Below are 23,065 nucleotides of genomic sequence, written 5' to 3' on the forward strand. Positions count from 1 at the left end.
TCCATACTCTGTTGATATATCACCATTACTTTTAAGTAATAAATTTATATCAAACATCATGTGGATAATTATTCTATGTGCTTGCTTAAACAATGTGCTATTCTTTGAGACACATTGCTCCATTAAGCACAAATTTTATAGTTTTAAAAAAATATGTAGTAATTTGTAAATTATTTACAACATATAAAATCATAATTTATTAAAAAAATAATATGGATATTACATTAATATTTGATAAACGCATTGTACAATATATTGTTCGTATACATATATATACATAATTCCAATTTTAAATCATTTATTCTCTAAAGAAAATGTGATTTGTTTATTCGTATTTATATTTCCATCAAGTCTGTATGAAATTAAATCAATTTTATGAATATTTCAATATTCTCTAAAAAAAAGTATGATTCATTTATTTGTATTTACAATTTTATCAAGTCTGTGAAATTAAATTCTTCACGGAACGTAAATCTCGTTTAGGAAAAAAGCATTTTAAACAATTATTAATACTTACACTTGACTTATATTTATACCGTCCAATATGTCTTCCCACTCATCTTTTAAATCCTCTGCTCTTCGCAATATTAAAAGCTGTAATTTACCGTAATCAATAAATAACGAAGATATTTTCACAGTAAAAATATATTTTTATTAGTATATTTTATATGACTTACTTTTGCTGCATCTATAATTTGCGCGACTAGTTTATTACTTAAATAAGGAATATGTTGCTTTAGTTCTCTGGGATTGGCTTTCGCTATAGATTGTAAAGTCTTATAGCCAGCTTTGTACAATTGACGAGCTCTACCCTGTGATAAAGGATGATTAAAATAAATGTATTATATATATATATATATATATATTCAACTTTTGATCTTTAAATATTTGAATGTAATGATACAATAATATAAAATTAATAACTTACTATTTTTACTGATGGCAGTTCTATCAACTTTTCTAGTTCTGCTGGACAACAGTAAGATAGCTTTTTACTGAACATATTTAATATCTCAGTAAAAGCCCAAAACTCGGGTAATTCCTACAAAATAAAATTTAAGATTAATATATATTTTGAATTTTTCTGTTGTATAATCATAACAGTTATTAAATTACTAACTCTTTTATTTACCTGACAAAATCTGACTACGGAAAACGCAAACATTGAGACCGCATTTAAAAGACTTTGTACAATACCTCTATTAATTTGATATTTTTCGGCAACAGAATAAACTGTATGATGGTTCCACAATTCATGTACTATTAACGTCACATAAAATCTATCAACTACCCTCTTCTCGACAGACTATAACAAAATTATTATTTTTTCTTAAATACAGTGTTTAAGAATAATTTCAATTATTTGATAATAAACTAACCTTAGGTATTATACCATCACGTAATTTATTTGCTGCAGCTTCTGTTATTCCAAGAAGTCTAGCGACTTGCATTTGACTTTCAGTTAACTCCATTATCTTGAAAAATATAAAATATATTATAACGACATTATTTGCAATATCGATATATAAAAATGTAAATAATATTACCACATCATAGTAGATACTGCCAACGGGAGTTATTTGAGATATACTGTCATAAGGTGTGACAAGATAAAGAAGATGAAGATTATCAATTAAGATTAAATGCTTCTGAGCTGTTTTTAAATCTTCATACAATGCATATGCGGTTTTTAAATCAATCGGTCCTGTAATAAAATTGTAAAATTGTGTTTAAAATTGTAAAATTGTGTTTAAAATTGTAAAATTGTGTTTAAAATTGTAAAATTGTGTTTGAAAACAAAAATAAATAAAAATTTGTTGCCACTACCTTTCAATGCAGCTTGTCCCAAATCACAAAGCTGAAATTCAGTTTTATTTGTAAATATAATCGTTTTTACTTCCTTTTTAACTGGCAAATTCTCCACACACGTTGATTCTTGAGATGGAATGACAACAGTCACGTTACAATTATGACTATTATTGTCTTTGCTCTTTACTTTTATTACGCCACATTTTAATAACGCTGTTATCGTTTCGTCTGTAATTGCCTTCAGATTAATACCTATTCTATTTTGTTGAATACTAAGTAAAGTTGCGGTTGTCAATTTATGCAATTCAGATCTAGTCGATGCCATGTTTAATTGTATTGCACTTAAAATCAGATTGTTGAGTCCTCTGTCATTTTCTACGTATAAACTACTTAGTGAGTCGTCCATCTGAGATACTAGCAGATCTTTCACCTGTAGTATTAACATGCCTTAAATCTCAGGATAATAATATCAAATTATATATATTTTATATATATGTATATAAAACTTCACTTTATTGTATTTTACAAATTCTTACTTTACCGATCTCGGACTGTTTACAAATAAGTATACTTTCTCCTAAAACTCCCATACCAGCACGACCAGCCCGGCCAATCATTTGTTTGTATCTACTTAAATTCAAGAATTGATTTCCAATATAAGGACTACGTAGTATTACCTAAAACAACAATCTTATTAACAACTACAATAATATTAGTCGTTCGCGCATTATCAATTATGTTAAATAATTACCCTTCTTGCTGGTAAATTGACACCAGCTGCTAAAGTCGACGTGCAACATATTACACATAGAGTACCTTCTCTAAAGGCATCCTCTAACAAACGCCGTTCTTCAGATGTAAGACCGGAATGATGATAGACTATGCCAAATTTGATAGTTTTTTGCAAAATGGGGCATAATCCTTCCTCAGTCTTAAGCGCGTTTAACAAAGTTTTTTTTTCGTTTACTTTGTAATCATATAAAGTCCTAAAATTACGACGCATGTATCTAAACACTTACAGTTTACTAAAAAAAATGTAATAAGCATAATAAAATCTTACTTAGGCAAGATTTTGGTTAATAATAAAGCCACATTTTCACAATTTTTACGACTTGAGCAGAATATAAGGCATGAATCGTTTGGTATCACTTCCATTATTAAACCGCCAATTCTATCTGGATCCAAAATTGCTATATCATCTGTGTACTTTATAATAAAATTATCAATTTATTATTCAACATTATGTTATAAAAAAAGCTTTTATAAAATCAAATTCAATTAAATTACCTTGTAATCATTGGTGCTCATGTCTACTAATAATTCCTCACTATTAAAATCAACTACCCACATATCATTTCCACATTTCACATATTCTGTTATTTTAACTGGTCGAAAGTTTTGAGAATACGTATCTGCGTTAAGAAACTGTGCAATTTCCATTAAATTACCTATCGTCGCGCTCATCCCAATCACACGTATTATATCTATAAAAAAATTAGTATTTTATTAAAAAGAGAATAACTTTTAGAAATCCATATTATCTAAATATTAATTTATGTTATTACCACTGAAGAACATTATCTTTGTAAGAAGCCCTTCTAATGTAGCTCCTCTTCCTCCAGACTCTCCAAGCAAATGTAATTCATCAACAACAATAATACCAATCTAAAATATGTTTCTTATATATTACAACCTAATATAACTAAAATAAGTAATTACTAATATTTCAGCTTACTTCGGATAAACGTTTCGTTTCTATTAAACTATTTACAAGTCCTAGTGCTTTCTCTATGGTACATATGTAAATGCTGTTTTTCCTCCGCCGTTTCACTGGTGGATAACGCCCTTTTGTACCAGCATATTCCTCGATTAAAAAACCTAATTTTAATGCTAACACAGCCATTGATTGAACCTACATATATGTGAACTCAATTAATACACTACACAAATTTTTTTCTTAATATATCAATCTTAAAATGTCTTGCCTTTTCCTGTACCAAAGCCACGTATGGAAGTATAAAAATAGCATTTTTTTTATTACAAATAATTTCTCTCAACATTAATATCTCTGCCACCAAAGTTTTACCACCACTCGTTGGCAAAGCGTAAATTAAATTCTTCTTGGTTCTAACAGCTATTTTTAAGCATTCGTCTTGCCATTCTGTAAAAAAAAGAATGGTAAAAATTATTCTTATTTCTTATAAACTTAATTAATAATTGCCAACTTACGATATAATTCACAAATTCCTTTAACTTCTTGTATCAATTTTTTCACAGTGTCCGATAAACCATAAAATGAAGAAGAATTTGTGGACTCTGTTTCCTTTTCCAATTTCTTTGATATTGATATATCGTCATTTAAACACAATCGTTTTTTTAAGGTTTTACACTCAATCAACGTTCTAGATTTGGTTTTCAAAATTGGTGAACCATCACTATCAATCTTTTTGAAATGACTCTCTTCCAGCGTATAGTCACCAAAATTTGTAATATGCAAACACGGAGCACTCATTAAATCATCCTTGTGTGAAATACTTTTATTTTTCTGACTTAAGAACGCTTTCTCAACATTTTGAGCTGCATTGCCTAATTCTGTGTTTGTATTCTCTTTGTAAGATGTATCAAACATATCAAAATTGCTGATGTTATTGCTCTCTGGAGCAATCTCTTCCTCTGTTTGCGAATCGAATTGAGCAAATATTTGATTCATCAAAGTTTTGTCCTGCCATTCGTTCATGTAGGAAGACCCGCTGGTTTCAGATAATATTTTGGAGCTAGCTGTTGCATCGTCCGCGTGCTCTTTGATAGTTTGTGCAACCGACCCATTGAACTCTTGGAGGTGCTTGGACGTTTCTGAAGAGATGTGCAATCCATTGTCAGGCTCTATATTGCACAACAACGTATTATCCAGCATCAACAGAGATTCAACAGCGAACGGTGACTTGGATCGCCTGCTATTGTTAAAAAATATTTTGTGGTTTTCTTTATTGTCATCTGACATCTTCCATTTGGCAGATCAGTTCTAAAAGAGCGGGATTTTTGTAATTTACCTATGTATATTTATCTTAATATCATATTCCGTTATTTAACTGAAACGCTAAATAATTATTTTTATACCTTAACAATATCAGATGATCTCTAGCTTAAAAAAAACCCTTGCTGATTAAACAGCTGATTAAACGTGGTTTATTTTTATGGTGCAAAAAAATCTCGTGATATCGATCACTTGAATCTCTGACGGTGCGTGTTTAAAACCATAACCTATTCCGATCTCTCGTGTGTTTGTCGCGCGGTATCCCGAGCAATCCCGAGGCAACGGGAAGCCGAGTTTGCTCCGGTCGATAGGACTGAGGACAAGATGCCGAAGAAGAAGACCGGACAGAGGAAGAAGGCCGAGAAGCAGAAGCTTCGGCAGAAGGAGATCAGAGCTGCCAAGGAGCAGATCGACTTAGCCAAATTTCCTTGCAACTCCGTAATGGTGAGTCGATTCTTCGAAATACGCAATAGAAACCCTTCGCGTTTTTAATTTGATTTTATCGTATTCCGCGTCACAGGAATGCGACAAGTGCAATAAGAAGCAAAAGAGCCGTGCCTTCTGTTACTTCTGTCAGAGTCTGCAGCGATTACCCATATGCGCTCATTGCGGCAAGATCAAGTGCATGCTGAAGACAGGTGACTGCGTGGTGCGTCACCCTGGGGTTTTCACCACAGGATTGGGAATGGTGGTAAGTAAATCTAGGTTTCTGTTACATTGTAAAGTTAAACATTTGTCAGTATGGTCAGTATGGTACCACAAATGGAGTATTTTAGGGAGCTATATGCGATTACTGTGAAGCCTGGGTATGCCACGGAAGACGTTGCCTTACGTCTCATGCCTGCATCTGTCCACTAATGGACGCAGTTTGTCAGGAATGCGAGAGAGGCGTTTGGGATCATGGCGGAAGGATATTCAAGTGCTCATTTTGTGATTGCTACTTGTGCGAGGATGATCAATTTGAGCATCAAGCATCATGCCAAGTATTGGAAGCAGAAAGTTTCAAATGTAATAATGGCGATGTACACTAGGAATATTGCATTCTTATTTAATTTTAACTGTATTTAATTATTTAATATTTGTAGGTCAATCATGTAATCGTTTGGGGCAATACTCCTGTCTTAGGTGTAAGACATGCTATTGCGAGGATCACGTTCGTAGAAAAGGTTTTAAATATGAGAAGAATAAGGCTATCCCTTGTCCAAAGTGCAGCTACGAAACGTCACAGACGAAAGATCTAAGCATGTCTAGTAAGCATTGATAGTATTTATATAATTTATATTATTTGATATAAATTTATTCAATTAATTTTTTTTTTTTTTTTATTTTTAAAGCGAGAAGTCATAAGTTTGGTAGACAAAACCAAGGTGGTCCATCTGAATCCGACGATGAAAACGGATATAATTATGGTAAACCAAGATTCTTTTCTCTGTTTTTTTCATAATAAAAATTTAAAGAAAGAGTTTAGAATGTTTATATATTTACATTTTTATATATACACTTAAAATATTTTTGAGTAAACATTTCCTTGTTATGGCAGGAAATCAAGAGTCTTGTTATGGAACAGTTAGTTATGCCAATGATAATGAAGATGAAGATGATGATTACGACGATGATGAAGATATAGAAGATGATGATGATGACGATGATGATAATGATGATGATGATGATGATGATGATAATAATGAATCGTTAAGTACAGATGAAGAAAAGAAAGATACCAAGACACAAACTCCAGACAGTAGTAAAAATAAAACTTAACACTTATTTACAGATGTGTAAAATAGCAGTAATTGAAAATAAAATATCAATTATCAAAAAGTTGAATCACGCACAAACATGTAGAAGAAACATGAGAATTCTTGAAGAGAGATAATTTAAATAACTTTGTAAAATACAAATTAACAAATTCTCAAGTATTTATACATCCAATATGTACAATATTTAAATTTAATAGCCCATTTAAAACAAATATATATGAGAGATACCGCGAATCGAATATCAAGCAAAATATATAAGGATATACTGTTGAATAAAGAAATAATCATGAAGAAATAAACATTGTTTATTGTACATGAATTTTATGCAGTTTAAATAAGTCCTTACAAAATCATATTATAGTACACAATCATAACACATACATTTGAATATGCGTTATACACGCAACGTTGTATATTCAGACGGGAATGCGAAAGTATGAGAACCAAGAGCATTAACACTAGGTAACAATCCAGCGTTTGGAATAATGTTCCAGGACAACGTTAACGTTACATTCTTATTTCCTCTGCAAAAAATAAAAAGATTTATTATGTATGAGTTTATCAAAAAGTATAGAAGTTCTGTTTCCATAATACTCAATTTTATTTTACCTGAGGCCTTTGCCATCATCCCAAAAGTAATATTTCGTATTCATATTCTTGAAATCAAGTACAGCATTATCTCCACGAAGAACTATCTTATCCCATAGCACTACCTGCCAATATAAATTGAATATTTTTAGGAATATTTTGGCTTTATAACATCTAAAGGTATCAAAATTTAAAACTGCAAACTCTTAGGGTTATTTTTTTTATTTTTCCTAATCAACAAAAAATTTTAACTCATAAATACTCAAATTTTAGTCCTGAAACTGACTAGAAAGAAAACAGTGAAAAAATTGGATTTATACTGACAAAATTACCTTATTTTGCTACAGCATAAATAACTTTGAAGTAAGTGAATCCAAATAATATTTTTACACAAATATTTATTAGTTTTATTATTTAAAAAATTTGATTTAACTCAATATGATTTGCCTATCAAATTTGCAAATAAATACTACAAAACATGATTTTATTAACAAAAAGCAGACAAAAAATTAAATGACTTAAATCAATGAGAAAATTATAATTTTATACAGATACTCAAACGTAACAATTTATGAAATTGATATAGTTTTGGTAATGCCTCAAAACATGACAAATATATCTTTAAAAAAATACATATGATAAACTAATAAAGTCTAACATACCTGATTAAATTCATTATTTTCCGTCTGATATTCTGCTGTGAGGTATAAAAACAATTGCTTAACATTCCAGTTAAACAATGGAGTAAGATGTAAAAGCTTTGTAAGGCAAATATGTTGCAAAAATGTATGAATTTAATACAATGTTATTTTATAGAAAGGAAGTTATTTTTATCAAAACTGAACTGTTTTTATCAATAATATAAAGCAATTAAAAATTATATGATTTTAATGAATTTGTACAAATATTTGACTTTAATGAACAGAGACACTTGTACAAAAAGGATATCAGTTTGTAGATCAAAAGTCAAGTAACCCAAGTCATTTTTCTCTCTCGATGCACTGTAATCTGGTACATTCTTTCTGCAAAAGTAAAACATATTTATTACAGTAATTATAAATATATAAAATTATATGTAACACGCATCAATCTTTGATGTGTTGAAGCACAATACAAGTTCTAAAATAGTTATGATTTAGATCACTTGGGAAAATTTAGTTTCTTGCAGAGTACAACTCTGGAGCACAATATGGATTCTTTGACAGAAAGCATGATTAATGGAAATATAATAAATTGTGTAATAAACTGTATGATGTAACAAGTGTATATATTTACATTTAACACTTACACGACAACTTTAACCGTATTTAACGCTGCGTTTGCTCTGTAATCGATAAATACTGTGGAGAGGAAGCAGCAAAATGTGAGGCAGGCCGATACACTTAACGTGTACGCCAAGATAGCATTCCCTCGTGTTAGGAACGTGTGCATTATCGCGCCGTCAATAATCCGTCAACAATCGTGGCGTTCCTATTTAATTAAAGCGACTTAATCGATACAGCTGTGCGGGATCGACGAATTTCTAACCAACGCGCATTGTCTCCCCAATCGGAACTTTCAACGTCAGCAGGCTCACAACGTGACAGCGACAGTTACCGGGTTTACGTTCGTAAATGAATCCATACGTCGTATCATCAAGCGATGATAAGCTCGCGTTTGCGGAAGAAACACAAAAAGCGCACTGACGAAAGGTTAAAATATTTTTTTTTCGATGATTTTGGGAACGCACCGAAATTTAAAAAAACAAAACAAAACGATGACCTGCAATGACCATTCGATGATTCGCGGACAAACCGCATTGAAGCTGGTGACTTCTAAAGTTTCGGTTTTTCGGCGTTACAACGTTGGCGATCCTGCGAACGAACTGCACTGAAGTAGGTCGGAGTACGCGGAGCAAGGGAGGGTTGGCGCGGCCCGGTTATTTGGACACGTTTATGGTTATCAAATTTGACAATAAACATCGGGCGGTCCTGTATGTCTCGAAGTTAACGATACGTCAGCATGGGTGAGTCGAAAACGCGCGATTTTCCGATGCATCACACGAAAATTCGGTCGAATACTCTGCGCGTTAAGTTACGTCCGACTGCCGAAAGAGGTTGTCGCCTTTACGACAGGCATGCACAAGATCTTGACGATGCATCTCATTACAGGTGGGTTGCTCAGCTACTTCCGTAACCTGCTCGGAAGCCGCGAGATGCGGATTCTGATCCTAGGCCTGGACGGCGCCGGCAAAACTACAATTTTGTACAGGTTTGCCTCCGATAGTATCCCTTGATGACTAGCTGTCATCTGTGTTTACACGATGCATCTATTAATAGTCATTTTTCTACGGATTAAAGTTATCTTTATATCTTTCATATTTTTATTTTAAAGTTATTTTTGTATTTTGGATACTTTTTTAATTTTTTAGAGCTGTGTGACAGCAGGTCTACTGTCAATTATAAAAATCCTAAATCTTTAATTGTTATTAAAATTAACCTAGTATTCATTATCTTTTTATACAAGTTATATCATTTTGATTCCTCAAAATTAATTAATTTTATGTCCAATGTAGATGTACTTTAATCTTGATTTAACTTGCTCTTTATCTTTTTCTAATTTTTAAAATTTAGAAAAAGAACAATGGACATTAGTCAACATAACTGAAATAGATCTCACAGATTCAGCTGACCTATCAGTAATTGTATTACAGAATTTGATATCAGCTCTGGAAGATTACATATTTTGTATCTTATTCGCTGTGTAATTATATATTAATATTGAATATTGTATATTTTATAATTCTATGATATAAATGTATACCATCATTATAATGATGAAAGATGAATATATATTTAATATGAATTTTCAACTGTAAAATATGCTACAAAAGTTCTTTAACCTGTTGTTTATCAGGTTACAGGTAGGCGAAGTAGTAACCACAATACCAACTATAGGGTTCAATGTAGAACAAGTTACTTACAAAAATTTAAAGTTTCAAGTCTGGGATCTTGGCGGTCAAACAAGTATACGGTATGTTAAATTTGTGAAAGTTGATTTTTCTTAGAATTCATAAGTGAGACACTCCTCACTTTCAATAATCTACATATGTATATATATATATATATATATTAGTAATTATCCTTTACGTATTTTTTGTATGTACTAAAATAAATACTTTATATATTTAATATAAAATGTATACTAATTTAAAATATATATTTTATGTATTTACTTACAGACCATACTGGAGGTGTTATTATTCCAATACAGACGCGATAATTTACGTGGTAGATTCAGCAGACAGAGATAGAATAGGCATATCAAAGGACGAATTAATTCTCATGTTACAAGTAAGTAACATTGTCTTGTTGAATTAATGATCTTGCATACAACTTAAAATAAATACCTTTATTTTATCGCTTTAACATTAATATCGTTGATTTAGAAAAAATTAAAATTCAGAATGTATTTAATATTTAAACAGGAAGAAGAGTTACAAGGCGCGATCTTGGTAGTATTGGCGAATAAACAAGATATGGCGGGATGCCTCAGTGTCGCGGAGGTCCATCAAGCACTCGGATTGGACGCTCTCAAAAACAGAACCTTCCAAATATTTAAAACTTCCGCGACGAAAGGCGAAGGGCTTGACCAAGCTATGGATTGGTTGTCGAACGCGCTGCAAAGTAGAAAATGATCAATATTATGTCAAAGTTATTTATATTTGAGCCTTACAAGGGGACTAGTCACACATGACTGTCGCTCTAAATGTGCCGGCGACTTGTCACCGAGCACGCGATGTTTTGTTTATTTATTGTAATTATTGTATTTTAAATATTTCCTTTGCAATTTACAGCGAGGAATATTCAAGGAATCACTGTACTTTTTCATAATGCTGAAACACGTAACAATAAGGGGATTATTTTATCTTTCTATATGCGATTTAATAAACTTAGAGAATTCTTTCAACTTATAATTTTTTGCACTTAGTCATCTCATACGCTGTTACTGCGTAACATTTAATAATTAAGAATAAAAAATAATTGTCTTGCTATTCGTTTAATATTGACGATAATTGAAATTTACATAAAATTGTATTAATTGTTTGTAATAGGAACACAAGTATATTGCTACTAAATATACAACTCGATTACCAGACAAATGAAAGAATAAATATTCAAAAAAAGTTCAAATTTAAAACAAGAATATTTCAAAACATTTAGATCATATTTATACATAACGAATTAAAATAAAAAGTGGATAGGATACAAGTGCAACACATAGCATTTATAAAAATTATTACACAATATAAACGAAGTAAAATTAATTCTGTGGCGCGAAAGAATTACGTTAGTGTTAGTCATGATCATCTTCAAGTGTACAAGTCTCATCTTGAGGTAAATGTCTACTTTAACAGCCAAGCGATAGTTTTTATCGCTTGGCAGCGCAATATTATTACCAAATAAGATCGCGATTTATACTTTTATTATTTTCCAATATATATTTATACTTCCTGAACAAAACCTATTGAATTTCAATATTTTATAATGCAGAGAAACATAAATACTATTTCTTAATAAATAGCGAACTAAACACACTATATGTAAATAATATCAATTTTGCTGTTTGTAGTAGGTAATAGCTTTTGTAAAATGTACGTACCAATGCGAGATGCGATCGCTCGTTTTATTACCATTCCGGAACACCAAATTTTTTGATTCGTTTTATTTTCGCAGCCATGTCTATTCGAGATTTCACCCTCATGTAAAATATCGGGCAGTCACGGCTGAAAATATATTTAAAAATAATTATTTTGAAGCATATATATTATTCATATTTACTTTCCTACATATCAATATTTTAATTAATATGTATAAGAACATATCCTTATTTGGAAAGAGTATTATTACTATGACTAACTTAGAGCATATAACTTCTTGATGAAGACTTCCTTGACATCTTTGACATTCCGCCCACAATCTGGAAAACTTCTCTTCCAGTTTGTGCTGACCCTGCAACTCATTGTGGAATAGCTCAGCCTCTTTTGGTTCGCAATGCTTGCATACCGCCTTGTCTTCCCTGTCTGATGGTAAAACGGCTTTACAGCCTAAACAAGTCTCCTTTTTACGTGTGAAAGCCGCAAGCGCTCCAACTTGCGAGGTAGCGATGCATCTCGTGCGCGTGTGATCTCCTTTCAGGAGAAGCGATTCGGCTTTCTCGCCAAGAATAGGTTCAAAAATACGCACAAGAGGTTTCGCCAATTGATTCTCTAGGTAATAGTTCGTATCTATCGGAATACTATTCTGCAGTGCGTATACGGGATCTTCTGCCTTCTGATATGCCGGTGTACCTTTAGCTGCGCTTGTGAATACATACGCCACTCGGTCACCAAGTTTCGGCGCATTTCCGGCATCTCGTTTCTTCATTTTCGCTGCCAACTCAACATGTGCTTGCTTCGCTGCGTAATCTGTCTTCGTTAGTTCCTTCGTGATGACTAATTGAGATAAATCGATACGATTACACAGAAGATCGCTAATGACCTGCTTAGCATAATCTATGGCGGAATGTGGATTTCTGTAACATTACACACATTATATATTACATTACTTATTCATAAATTAAATACGCATAATTTGGATAAAGCATGAAAAATGAAATAATGTACCTTTCGATGAGCAATATTTGCAAACAAGTATTCATCATGTTTGCTACTAACGGACAATTATCTCTGCGCACCGTTTCGAGACCTTTACAATCCATTTTGTCATATTTATCGGGTTTCGTAAAATAAAGACCGGCGTAACGTTTCTTGTTGATTAAGAGATACGGAAAATATACTTTCTCAAACTCTAGTTTTATAGGTTTGATGAATTTGGATGTCACATAATCAGCCGCCTCCTTACCAAGTACCATTGCATCTTCTATAGCTTTCACGCCAAACTTTACCATTACGGAATCGGTATCGCCATATATGACCATCGCATCGTTTTTGTATCCATTTTCTATTCGAAAGTGATTTTCCACTTCTTGTTTTGTACGTTCTATCATAGTGCGTCCATAAGCGGTAACGCTCTGAAATTATATTTAGTATGAATATTTTTTTATTTTTTATAATATATTTCACAATATATATTTTGCTCTTCGTTAAACATATATAATAATAACTTACAGCAGATATTTCCAAGCATGGTAATTTTCCCATTTGCGCACCTGTGAAGCCATACACGGAGTTTGCTGACACTTTCAAGGCGTATTGCCTACCATCGAGTACTTTCTGCTTCAACGGATCTGTCTCTTGTTTTAATTCCGCCTTTGCTTTTTTCCTAGCAGATAATAAGTTTTCCAAAATTTCCGGAAGGATTCCTTTCCTTATGGTACTCTTAATGAATAATGAATTACTGGGAGTTGTGGTAATTTGATCCTCCTGAATATTGAGCTCCTTTTTTTTAGCAACAGTTAATAACGTTGTGTAACACAAGTTGTGCGCCATAATAATGCTAGGATACAAGGAACTGAAATCCAAGGTGGCTATCGGATCATTATAGTAGCCACGCTTAGGTTCTATAACAGTCGCTCCTTCAAATTGCTCATCTGTACCATGGCCTTGATGCACTGGCATTAAATAATCCTTTTCCTTGGTCTGACATTAATAGATATGATTAATTATTAGTATCGAGGTAATTATACCTCCTTCCGTAAATATGTGAATTTATTACCTTACGTAAGAGCTGAGAAACAACTTTGATTTGTTGACCGCGAGTCAATAAACTAGAAATGGATACTCCCGTAACTCTTGCCATTTCCATATAGATAATAATACACATCAGTTTGTCCAATAATCTGAGTGGCAAGTATGCATCTTTCAAACAGTATACAGCAAGACGTCGACGAGTCTGTGCGTTTCCGTTTTGTAATCCTGTAATATCCTTATGCTGTACATCCTCTTTTTGTTCTTGAAGGAAATGGTACGATACTGCATTCAGAGTGTAAGACCTTAGTTTGTAATCTCGGACTAATACCTAAAAAGTAGATGTTTACATATTTTTATTAAAGCTATGATATACAAGACAAAATCCTGTTCATATTATATAAAATTTGTTTACCAGCAATAAATCGAACGGAACTCTTCCTTCAAAATTAATCGATTTGTTTTCACGACGACCCATCTGTTTACTTTGCAGTACATGATCCTTAATTACAGACTTTATATTTTTTATTCGTCCGAGAAAGTTAAAATTCTTAACGTTGAGATGTTGAGCACGATTAATTAGATACGGGAAATCAAAATTGTTTATATTATATCCTGTGAAAATGTCAGGATCTGATTGTCGCACAAAATCAGCCCATTTCTTGTAAAAAAAATAACATCTTTAATAAACAATTATGAAAATATTATATATATTTTCTCTATGTTTTTTAATTAGCTTACCTCTAACATTAAACTTTCTGTATTAAAGCTCAGAACCTGAGAACCTACGATAGGCGCGCAAGTATCGAGAGTGAAAATATTTCTCAAAAATGGTTCAGGCTCGCCTTGTCTTATGACCATGTTAGCAATTTGTATCACAGGATCATGTTTTGCTTCCGGAAAGATACCTGTAAAATAATGTGTAATTGGATTTCAATAAAAAGCATCAGAGCTAAAGAGAAAAAAAAAACAATATTTACCTTCCCGTCCAGCACATTCGATATCAAAACTGAGAATTCTAAATGGAGCTACTTTTGACCATTCTCCTTCCGGCGCATGAGCTATAAAAGAATCCCATGCAATGTCCACTTCCAATTGGCATCGTGTAGTCAGTTCCAACATGTGTCCATGCTGGCCACGTAATTTCCATTTTCCTGGTGGTAATTCGATCCAAGAACACCCAACCACTGATGTATCAACCATGAACCTTGCATTTAAACAAAATAAACGTAACTCTCTCTCTCTCTATATATATATATATGTGTGTGTGTGTGTGTGTGTGTGTGTGTGCGTGTGTGTGTGTATTTATAAAAATATAATATACAAAAATGATACAGAATACTATAAGGTGTCTGCACTACCTGATGTCAAAATCGATGTTACTTTCAAATGCTCTATAATGATGATTAAATACAGTATAAACATCATTTTGTTCTAATAATCTCTTGCAAGGTGCTATCAATTTTGGGACTGCTACGGTAATTTTTAAAAACGGCAGTTTATCATTTCCTCCATATCCATACATTGATTGCTTGTAGACCAATTCAACTGCTAGAATTGCATCTTGTATATTATCAGGATTTGATCTCATATCTTTTTTGACAACTTGATTAAGAGCCTCCTGTTGAGAATCTTGTGTCAATTACTTTTTAAAATAAAACAAAGAAAATAACTTTTATTGTTAAAATAAATGTACTTTAAATGGCTTGCAGTGATTATTTGTGAAATTTGATGGTACTGATACAAACAAATATGGGCAAAAGCCATGGACGTGACAACAAACAGAATTTCCTTGTTCTGTAACACCATACATCCTCATTATCGGTACAGGCCCTATTTTGCTACCTGGCATTCCAGGAAGAGGTTTACCTATATACAATTTTGTAATGTATCAATATACATTTCTTAATTGACAGAATTGATCAATCTATTATTTTAAATATACACATATATTTTAAAAATATACTATTACCTATGTAATGATCAATTTCAATTTGTTGAAATGCCAGTGTATCAACTTGTGGATTCAAAGGTGGCGGAGGAGCTCTATTCCATTTTGCAGATGTGTTTTCCTGTTCAGGTCCCTATGCATAAAAGAGAATTATTAATAAATAGTAAATTTATACATATTACAAGTAACATAAAAAATATAAATTGCATGTACTTAATTAAGTAGAAAATTAGTTTTATATTGACAAAAATAATTTATGCATACATCTCCAATTAAGAGTGTGTCATCTAAAAAATCATCATCTGCAAAATCCATAGTAGCCAGTTCTGATTCAAATGAGCTAGGTTTCTCCTCATCTTCATCTCTGATAAAATTAATATCAAAGTTTCAAAATTTGTTGTATTGTAAAAAAAATACATGATATTATTTAATGTTAGGTTATTTAATATTAAGTAATTTTTTTTTAGATAGTAGTAGTTAAATGCAAATTAATAACAATAATAAAATTTTTTTAAAAAGCTAAGATAATAAAAAACAAATATTTGTTTAAATTTATCATGAGTATGTACAGAAAGAGAAAACTGAATTCAGATTTAGATAAACAGATATAAAATGTGCAATTATTCAATCAAATAAAACAAAACAAGTATTAATTAATGCAATAATGTCATGATAAATTATTGTTAATAGAATTAGAAAGACAATAGGGAACACAAGTGTAGAGGTTAACAAGCGTCATATTCAATAGCAAGATAAATAATCACCTAAATTTAGGCTTCTTTGCTGTCGAAGGTGCTGAAAACGGTTTCCGATTTATTTTACTCATGTTTTTTGTCGTGACACGTTGTGATACTTATGCAAAAATACAAAATGAGCTCCGAAGCTTCGCGAAGAAAGGCGGGAATGCTTTTAATCTCATTAGGTTAGGTGCATTCAAACGCGCAGTCGCTCCAAGTTGCTCCAAGTCGCTCACTCAACGCTCACTGCTTTCTATACAATCTACACGATTGGTTTCCATACTTAAATCCAGCGATGAACTAAAGGCAACAACCAATTATAATAAAAAATTTTTAAACAATAAATTTTGATTATAATGTTTATGTGCGGTTATGTTTACGGCCGGTATTCATAGTCGATTCTTTATAATTATTTCAAAATCGTCTTAAGTAAAAGCCTGCCGCAGACGATACGTATTTTCTTACTGGATTCCTTACGTGATACGCGACAATAATAAACATTTGTGCGATATCCAAAAATTGATACCTATAAAATAGTAACTGTTTGTAAAAAAATTTTTAATTTTTTTAAAATTAGAAAATAAATTAAAAATGATAAATATAATTTCTACAATGATTCAAGAAACATTAAGAAATCTAAGATTAGATATATTATTTATTAACTTTGACACACATATTAAAGATCTAGAAATATTAGAGAATCATAAATATGTAATAATAAAATTAATTATTACGTATTATTTGAACGTTAAGTTAGCTTATGAAGGTAAAATAATTACGTTGAATGAACACAAAGATTTCATAAGACGTAATTTAATTAAAACTGTTATTTTCAGCGGGCAATAATTTATACTGTACATACACTTTATTACCCAAAAATGACGGTTCTCTAATGAGGCTTCCTTTTATTTATATGACATTATTTATTTGTTTTTATTTTTAATTACTTACTTTCCATTTTTTGCTTTATATATTTTATTATATATATATATATATATATATATATATATTAATTATATAATTTTTTTTAAATATATCTTTAATAATAAAATGTGTATATTTTATATTTATTTCTTTTTAATTTATTCGTAAGTAAAATTAATTCTTATTTTACAGAAATATCGCATATTTTGGAGTAAACGTATAAATTCAAAGCGATATATTATATTCCGTCTCTTTCTTTTCTGATCTACTATTGCTTTTTTGTTTCATATTTCTGCCACTTAGGAGATGGATGCAGATCTTTCTTACACGAAACATAGGAAAAGGGGGAGGGGGAAATTTATTTACATAAATTGTAAATAAATTATATTCTGTATCTTTAACAGGTGTAATCATGTTTTATATTACGTTATGGCACGCATTGATTTATGTAAGATATTAATAATTTATTTCGACTGTTGCATGAAAATATATATTAGAGTTTCTTTCATATAAATAAAAGTCGTTTATTATTTTTATTTACATATTGCAGTTGTCGTTGAGTAAAAGTGACCAAATTATCAATCACAGTTGATATTGAATCGGTCACAAAAAAGAGATTGCTCTTATAAATCATAATAACACAATACTTTTGATTACAATAAAAAAGATTATTTAAAAACCTGTGTCCGCAATGATAGAAATAGGTCCGAGTCTCAGATCTAAAAGTATGTAGTCAATCAACGTTTAGCTTTTACGGAAAAGCGGCGAGCTGATTGATTACACAAGATTTGTTCGCGTCTCATGCTCCAAGAGCACTTGGATCACTTGGATCACTTTTATCAAGTTAATGCTTATTTATGAATCGGCTGTTTCCGTGATATTTCTTTTGAATCTTCCAATGGGAATATTGCATACATTGAGCTAAATGGAACAGACTCAATATTCTATTGTATCTGTAACATTCTGTCAATCAGTGCAACGAATTAATTACATTAATTTAGCATAAAGATTAAAAGAAAAATACTCAGGTATGTAACATTAATTAGAAAACAACATATTCGGAAATTGCTAATTTTTATAAAATTACTAAAAACAACAAACTTAACTATTATACCTGCTTTTATATTATAACCTCAACAGTAGATACGAGAATCTCGACTGTCTAACGAAGTTTGTTATCCTGATTCTTTCACACAGTGTAAAAATCATAAAAATTAATTCTGGAGATTCAGTAGATTTAATTTTTACATTGCGCTTTTTACATTGCGCAAGAGAATCAGAATTACGAACTTCGTTAGATAATCGAAATTCTTAAGTTTATTATTGAGGTATAATAAATACAGGTATTTGAGATTGAGTTGGTTTATTTTTAAAAGTAACAAACATGTTAAAAAAGAAAGATTTGTTTTTACTTTATCTAGTCTTAAAATCATAAATTTATAATTATATGTTATTTGGCTAATTGAAAAGTAGAAATTTTATTACACAAAGCTTACATGCATATAATAATTTTATATGCAAATATAAAAAAATTCTTCAATAATTCTTATATATACTTTGACATCTCTAGAAAGTATTTGTATAATTGTTTATTTAAAAAATTGTATTTAAATGTTATAACTAATTACTTAGTTTTTTAAAGAAAACAAATATGCAAATTACTTCATTGTATGCATATAGGATTAATTTATCTTGTTTGTTAATTGAAAATGTATATTTTATATTGTTGCAGAATATAGGAAGTACAAATTCCAAATATATAATAGTCATTCTATCGGTGCAACCTGTATTGTCTCTGGTACAACATTATGAATTTACCCTCGAGCAAACTCTTTCTAAATTGACAAGATTTTTTTATCGATTAGGAGCTGATGCAGTATTAGATATGATAATGACTGATGATTTTGTTCTATTGGACACTGTCAAAGAATTTATTGAGCGTTATAAAGCTAGTAAGGAGGGCACGAAAAATCAATTACCATTGCTGTCCTCTTTGTGTCCAGATAAAATAAATATTTATGAAAACAATCAATTAAAAATTTATAATGTTCTTGTTTCTATATCAGGTTGGGTGTGTTACGCTGAGAAAACTCATGGAAATTTTATATTGCCACATATAAGCGTTACAAAATCACCTCAACAAATTATGGGGTCATTAGTAAAGTACTACTTAGCTAAAATTATGGGTCTATTGCAACAGAACAGATATATCACGTAACTGTAATGCCCTGCTATGACAAACAGTTGGAAGTTTCCAAAGATTTTTACAATCAGCAGAGAAAAACGAGAGACGTAGATTCTGTCATAACGTCAAGTATATACATATATCCATATTAAATCTTAGAATTAACATTTAAATATAAATTATGGTATCAATTTTCAGTTGAATTAGAACAGATGCTGAATGAAGACGGTTAATTAGTATTAAATAAAATAAACGAAGGTGAAATTAAACAACCATTTCGTTCCTACAGTGAAGAAATTGGAACTAAATTATGCAGTCACAGTGGCTCAGGATCAGATGGTTACTCAGACTTCACTTTTTGTTACGCAGCGAAGAATCTTTTCGATGAAGATGTCACAGTGGATTTTAAAAGTCCTTAGAAATCTCTACTTCCAGGAAGCAGAATTGAAGAGAAATGACCAAGTGTTATTAAAATTTGCTATTATTAATGGCTTCAGGAATATACAGAACATAGTTCAAAAAATGAAAAACGGCAAGTGCGTTTACGACCATGTCGAAACATGCCCGTGTAGTAATTGTTTTATTTAAAATGTATTAACACGATGCATGTAATAAATAATTAAATTTAATATAATTACTTTTATTAGGTTGCCTAAATGGCGGGGCGCAAGTGAGACCCGATGGAAACATTCAACCCCAAGAACTTGCATTGGCATTGGAAAATATGTATCGTAAACTCCCGCTAAGTAAATCTCTGAAGAAAATACAGTTGTACAGAATTTGTACAAAACTTGGTTAGAAGAACGTACAAAGTTTACGCGTATTTTAATACACGATATTACGAAATACAAAAAATGAACACAGCACTCGCAATAAAGTGATGATGTAAACTATGTTATATATATCATTACTTGTATAATCTATATTTTTTTGTACAGTAAGTTCATTGGCTGATTGACTCTATTTTTGCAATATAACAAAAATAAATAAATTACTAATTAATTATTTGACGCCCACTTAAAGCCATGACTTAAAATATATATCAGCATGTTATATAAATAAATTTTATGTTCTTATATATGTCTATTTAATATCACCTTATATATACATAGCTTACATTAATTGTAAACAATTAAAATAATAATCAAAAAATTTTATTTATTTAATAGAAAATAAGATACAACTAATTATCTCCAAAAAGTCTACAATGCGGGATCATATAAATTAAAAGTAATGAAGGATAAAATCCTTAAAAAATATGATTGAAAATAGGAAGAATGTTATAAAATGTAAGATTATTTATTAAAGTTGAGTTTTGTGATTATTAAAGTATATCTTAATCAGCACACAATAATTTTTAAATGCTTTTTTTAATATTTATTAATTATTCATTGTACAATTCATTATAACAATATTTATTAAAAATTTATTAAATATTTATTTAACATTTATATTTCATTAATTACTTACTTAAAATAATGATTTGGGAAAATGTTTATTTAACGTTTATTTAACATTTATTTAATATTTATATTACATTAATAATTTAATTGCAATAATAATATTTAATTAAGAATAATTAGAAATATATATTTAACATTTTTTTTTAATTAATTTAATATTTATTTTGCATTAATTTTTTATTTGAAACAATAATTTTAAAAACATTAATTTAACATTAATTGCATATTTATCTTACATTTATTTAATATTTACTTAATATCCATTAATGTTTAATTCAAATATTACTTAATACTGATAGACATTTATCGTCTCGATAAATCAATAAAATGTTATTGTCCGCTGCCGAAATTGCGTGTCCGCGGTAATTTTTAATATATTTAACATTTTTAATATATTTCTTCCTATCAAAGAATATTATTGATTATATAATTACATTTATATTATTTCAATTAAATCACTCTTATATTTTAAGTAGTAAAAATTTACATAGTAAAAATTACAGATAATTTATCAATTTTAACACCTATTTTATACAATTTTTGCACAGATCGAAGAACTGCATAAAGAGTATATTAATGTAAGTGGTGTAAAAAAACTAAAAATATCTTTTATATTTTTTATATTTTTTTCTAATACCAGTCATGTTTTTACAAGAATAAAGGAATTAAAAATTTACGAGTAACTAGTCTCGTCTTTGCTGTCATTCTTTGAAATTTAAGTATTTCAACTTCGGCAAACATTAATTTGAGGTTAGAATAGTACTCTACAGCTTTGCTTAAGTCTACTTCGACCTCGACTTGGCGAAGATCGTCTTGTTTAGCTGTACATACGTCATACAAGACGTCTTATTACGACCATGATGTAAAAAGGTGAAACAACGCGCATCGTCTGCGGCTCGATGCGCGGTAAGAGGCGTGACTCGATGTGATGAGCCAATGAAATTTGGGTCCAAATATATCCGCGCAATTTAAATACGAAACAATCATATGTAGTCACACATACTTAAAATGTAGATGCTGTTAAAAAAAATAAATATAAAAATGTAAAAATACTTGAAATTTATTATCTTTAACAAAAATCACTGTTGCAATAAATAAACACTGTTGTTATAAACACGAAATACAACAATTTAGCCATACACATAAGCTCATTCTTATAACTTTCCAAATTTCTTCTAATTCAAGTTTACAAAATTTGAAATAACAATTATCACAATTTTTATTAATGTACAAAGTCTCAACCTTACCTTCACATTCTTCTTTTTTTAAGTAGCTTTGAATTTCTTCGATTCACCGATTATCTCCGATTCACGTATAAATGCAAGTATAAATACGTCCCAATACCGGAGCCGTAGCCATATTGAATCTCAAAATTTGGACCCAGTTCTGATTGGTCTACTGCGCATCTGGTTACTTGTTTCACCTTTCTTCTTACATCCCGTTTGTTTTCTGTTCCTGAACTCCCTGAATTAGTGTGCACTTAAAATGAAATAGATATATATTTGAAAGTTAGTGAAAGCAAGAAGGAACGTTTCAGTGTAGTCTAGTGCAGGAATAGAAAACAAGCCTATGATGATTACGACTATGAATTCATGACTAATAAGATAGTCTTAAGTCTGTTCTTATTTCGAATAAGATCTGTCTATGAATCATGCCGTTTGTTTTCTGTTCCTGAACTCTCTAAATAAGTGTACACTTAAAATGAAATAGATAGATGTTTCAAAGTTAGTGAAAGCAAGAAGGAACGTTCTAGTGCAGTCTAGTGTAGGAACAGAAAACAAGCCTATGTTGAGACCGAAGAAGACGTTTCCAAACAAGATCGTCTTGGACAAGTCTTGACTTGAGATTTTACTCAAGCATTTGCTTGATTCATGACTATGAATCTAGAGAGCAACTTAAGACCGTACTTAAGACGATCTTGAAAATAAAGCCTGCCGCAGACGATAC

General features: G+C 30.7%; 5 protein-coding genes and 1 pseudogene across 9 annotated transcripts; 3 read left to right on the forward strand and 3 right to left on the reverse strand.

Moving 5' to 3' along the window:
- Positions 1-230: 230 nt before the first annotated feature.
- On the reverse strand, positions 231-4,827 carry LOC105198711 (helicase POLQ-like). 5 transcript variants are annotated; one of them, XM_039446310.1, is made up of 16 exons: positions 4,039-4,827; positions 3,795-3,970; positions 3,545-3,721; positions 3,375-3,474; positions 3,097-3,293; positions 2,870-3,015; positions 2,561-2,795; positions 2,346-2,486; positions 1,828-2,239; positions 1,551-1,705; positions 1,380-1,475; positions 1,133-1,306; positions 929-1,042; positions 678-812; positions 518-594; positions 231-352 (listed from the first exon to the last, which is right to left on the reverse strand). In XM_039446310.1, the coding sequence occupies exons 1-16, from the start codon at positions 4,808-4,810 to the stop codon at positions 295-297; spliced, it is 3,165 nt and encodes a 1,054-aa protein (XP_039302244.1). In that variant the 5' UTR covers positions 4,811-4,827; the 3' UTR covers positions 231-294. The 5 variants fall into 5 exon arrangements, 4 of the variants coding, with proteins under 4 accessions (XP_039302244.1, XP_039302243.1, XP_039302245.1 ...); XM_039446309.1 differs by having other exon boundaries at positions 1,548-1,705; XR_005574213.1 differs by having other exon boundaries at positions 236-394; positions 1,198-1,306; positions 1,548-1,705.
- Positions 4,828-5,073: 246 nt separating this feature from the next.
- LOC105198203 (zinc finger protein 330 homolog) lies at positions 5,074-6,902 on the forward strand. The gene is made up of 6 exons (XM_011164859.3): positions 5,074-5,287; positions 5,364-5,534; positions 5,620-5,851; positions 5,929-6,093; positions 6,178-6,252; positions 6,384-6,902. The coding sequence occupies exons 1-6, from the start codon at positions 5,168-5,170 to the stop codon at positions 6,602-6,604; spliced, it is 984 nt and encodes a 327-aa protein (XP_011163161.1). The 5' UTR covers positions 5,074-5,167; the 3' UTR covers positions 6,605-6,902.
- On the reverse strand, positions 6,893-8,919 carry LOC105198213 (signal peptidase complex subunit 3). The gene is made up of 5 exons (XM_011164870.2): positions 8,480-8,919; positions 8,140-8,213; positions 7,854-7,942; positions 7,213-7,316; positions 6,893-7,127 (listed from the first exon to the last, which is right to left on the reverse strand). The coding sequence occupies exons 1-5, from the start codon at positions 8,620-8,622 to the stop codon at positions 6,998-7,000; spliced, it is 540 nt and encodes a 179-aa protein (XP_011163172.1). The 5' UTR covers positions 8,623-8,919; the 3' UTR covers positions 6,893-6,997.
- Positions 8,920-9,050: 131 nt separating this feature from the next.
- On the forward strand, positions 9,051-11,368 carry LOC105198178 (ADP-ribosylation factor-like protein 1). The gene is made up of 5 exons (XM_011164833.3): positions 9,051-9,196; positions 9,342-9,441; positions 10,087-10,203; positions 10,412-10,523; positions 10,658-11,368. The coding sequence occupies exons 1-5, from the start codon at positions 9,193-9,195 to the stop codon at positions 10,865-10,867; spliced, it is 543 nt and encodes a 180-aa protein (XP_011163135.1). The 5' UTR covers positions 9,051-9,192; the 3' UTR covers positions 10,868-11,368.
- Positions 10,561-16,797, reverse strand: LOC105198186 (DNA polymerase delta catalytic subunit). The gene is made up of 14 exons (XM_011164841.3): positions 16,574-16,797; positions 16,074-16,173; positions 15,831-15,942; positions 15,555-15,727; positions 15,220-15,479; positions 14,839-15,065; positions 14,600-14,766; positions 14,274-14,519; positions 13,887-14,189; positions 13,340-13,810; positions 12,836-13,242; positions 12,091-12,744; positions 11,833-11,956; positions 10,561-10,849 (listed from the first exon to the last, which is right to left on the reverse strand). The coding sequence occupies exons 1-13, from the start codon at positions 16,633-16,635 to the stop codon at positions 11,860-11,862; spliced, it is 3,279 nt and encodes a 1,092-aa protein (XP_011163143.2). The 5' UTR covers positions 16,636-16,797; the 3' UTR covers positions 10,561-10,849; positions 11,833-11,859.
- Positions 16,798-18,525: 1,728 nt separating this feature from the next.
- On the forward strand, positions 18,526-20,284 carry LOC120356919 (annotated as a pseudogene).
- The last annotated feature ends 2,781 nt before the right edge of the window (positions 20,285-23,065 follow it).

Source organism: Solenopsis invicta, chromosome 2 (assembly GCF_016802725.1).
Source record: "Solenopsis invicta isolate M01_SB chromosome 2, UNIL_Sinv_3.0, whole genome shotgun sequence".
NCBI lineage: Eukaryota > Metazoa > Arthropoda > Insecta > Hymenoptera > Formicidae > Solenopsis > Solenopsis invicta.

Excerpts from the sequence above, each read along its gene's own strand:
- LOC105198203 (XM_011164859.3), top strand. The coding sequence starts at position 5,168 with ATGCCGAAGAAGAAGACCGGACAGAGGAAGAAGGCCGAGAAGCAGAAG. Across the intron at positions 5,288-5,363 it reads TTCCTTGCAACTCCGTAATG|GAATGCGACAAGTGCAATAA; the intron begins GTGAGTCGATTC and ends TCCGCGTCACAG. Across the intron at positions 6,094-6,177 it reads GAAAGATCTAAGCATGTCTA|CGAGAAGTCATAAGTTTGGT; the intron begins GTAAGCATTGAT and ends TTATTTTTAAAG.
- LOC105198186 (XM_011164841.3), bottom strand. The coding sequence starts at position 16,635 with ATGAGTAAAATAAATCGGAAACCGTTTTCAGCACCTTCGACAGCAAAG. Across the intron at positions 15,066-15,219 it reads AACATCGATTTTGACATCAG|GTTCATGGTTGATACATCAG; the intron begins GTAGTGCAGACA and ends TTTAAATGCAAG. Across the intron at positions 14,767-14,838 it reads CGAATGTGCTGGACGGGAAG|GTATCTTTCCGGAAGCAAAA; the intron begins GTAAATATTGTT and ends ATTATTTTACAG.
- LOC105198178 (XM_011164833.3), top strand. Across the intron at positions 9,442-10,086 it reads AAAACTACAATTTTGTACAG|GTTACAGGTAGGCGAAGTAG; the intron begins GTTTGCCTCCGA and ends GTTGTTTATCAG. Across the intron at positions 10,524-10,657 it reads AATTAATTCTCATGTTACAA|GAAGAAGAGTTACAAGGCGC; the intron begins GTAAGTAACATT and ends ATATTTAAACAG.
- LOC105198213 (XM_011164870.2), bottom strand. The coding sequence starts at position 8,622 with ATGCACACGTTCCTAACACGAGGGAATGCTATCTTGGCGTACACGTTA. Across the intron at positions 8,214-8,479 it reads AATACGGTTAAAGTTGTCGT|AAAGAATGTACCAGATTACA; the intron begins GTAAGTGTTAAA and ends TTACTTTTGCAG. Across the intron at positions 7,317-7,853 it reads AAAATAATGAATTTAATCAG|GTAGTGCTATGGGATAAGAT; the intron begins GTATGTTAGACT and ends TTATATTGGCAG.
- LOC105198711 (XM_039446309.1), bottom strand. The coding sequence starts at position 4,810 with ATGTCAGATGACAATAAAGAAAACCACAAAATATTTTTTAACAATAGC. Across the intron at positions 2,487-2,560 it reads TCAATTTACCAGCAAGAAGG|GTAATACTACGTAGTCCTTA; the intron begins GTAATTATTTAA and ends TTGTTGTTTTAG. Across the intron at positions 813-928 it reads AACTGCCATCAGTAAAAATA|GGTAGAGCTCGTCAATTGTA; the intron begins GTAAGTTATTAA and ends CCTTTATCACAG.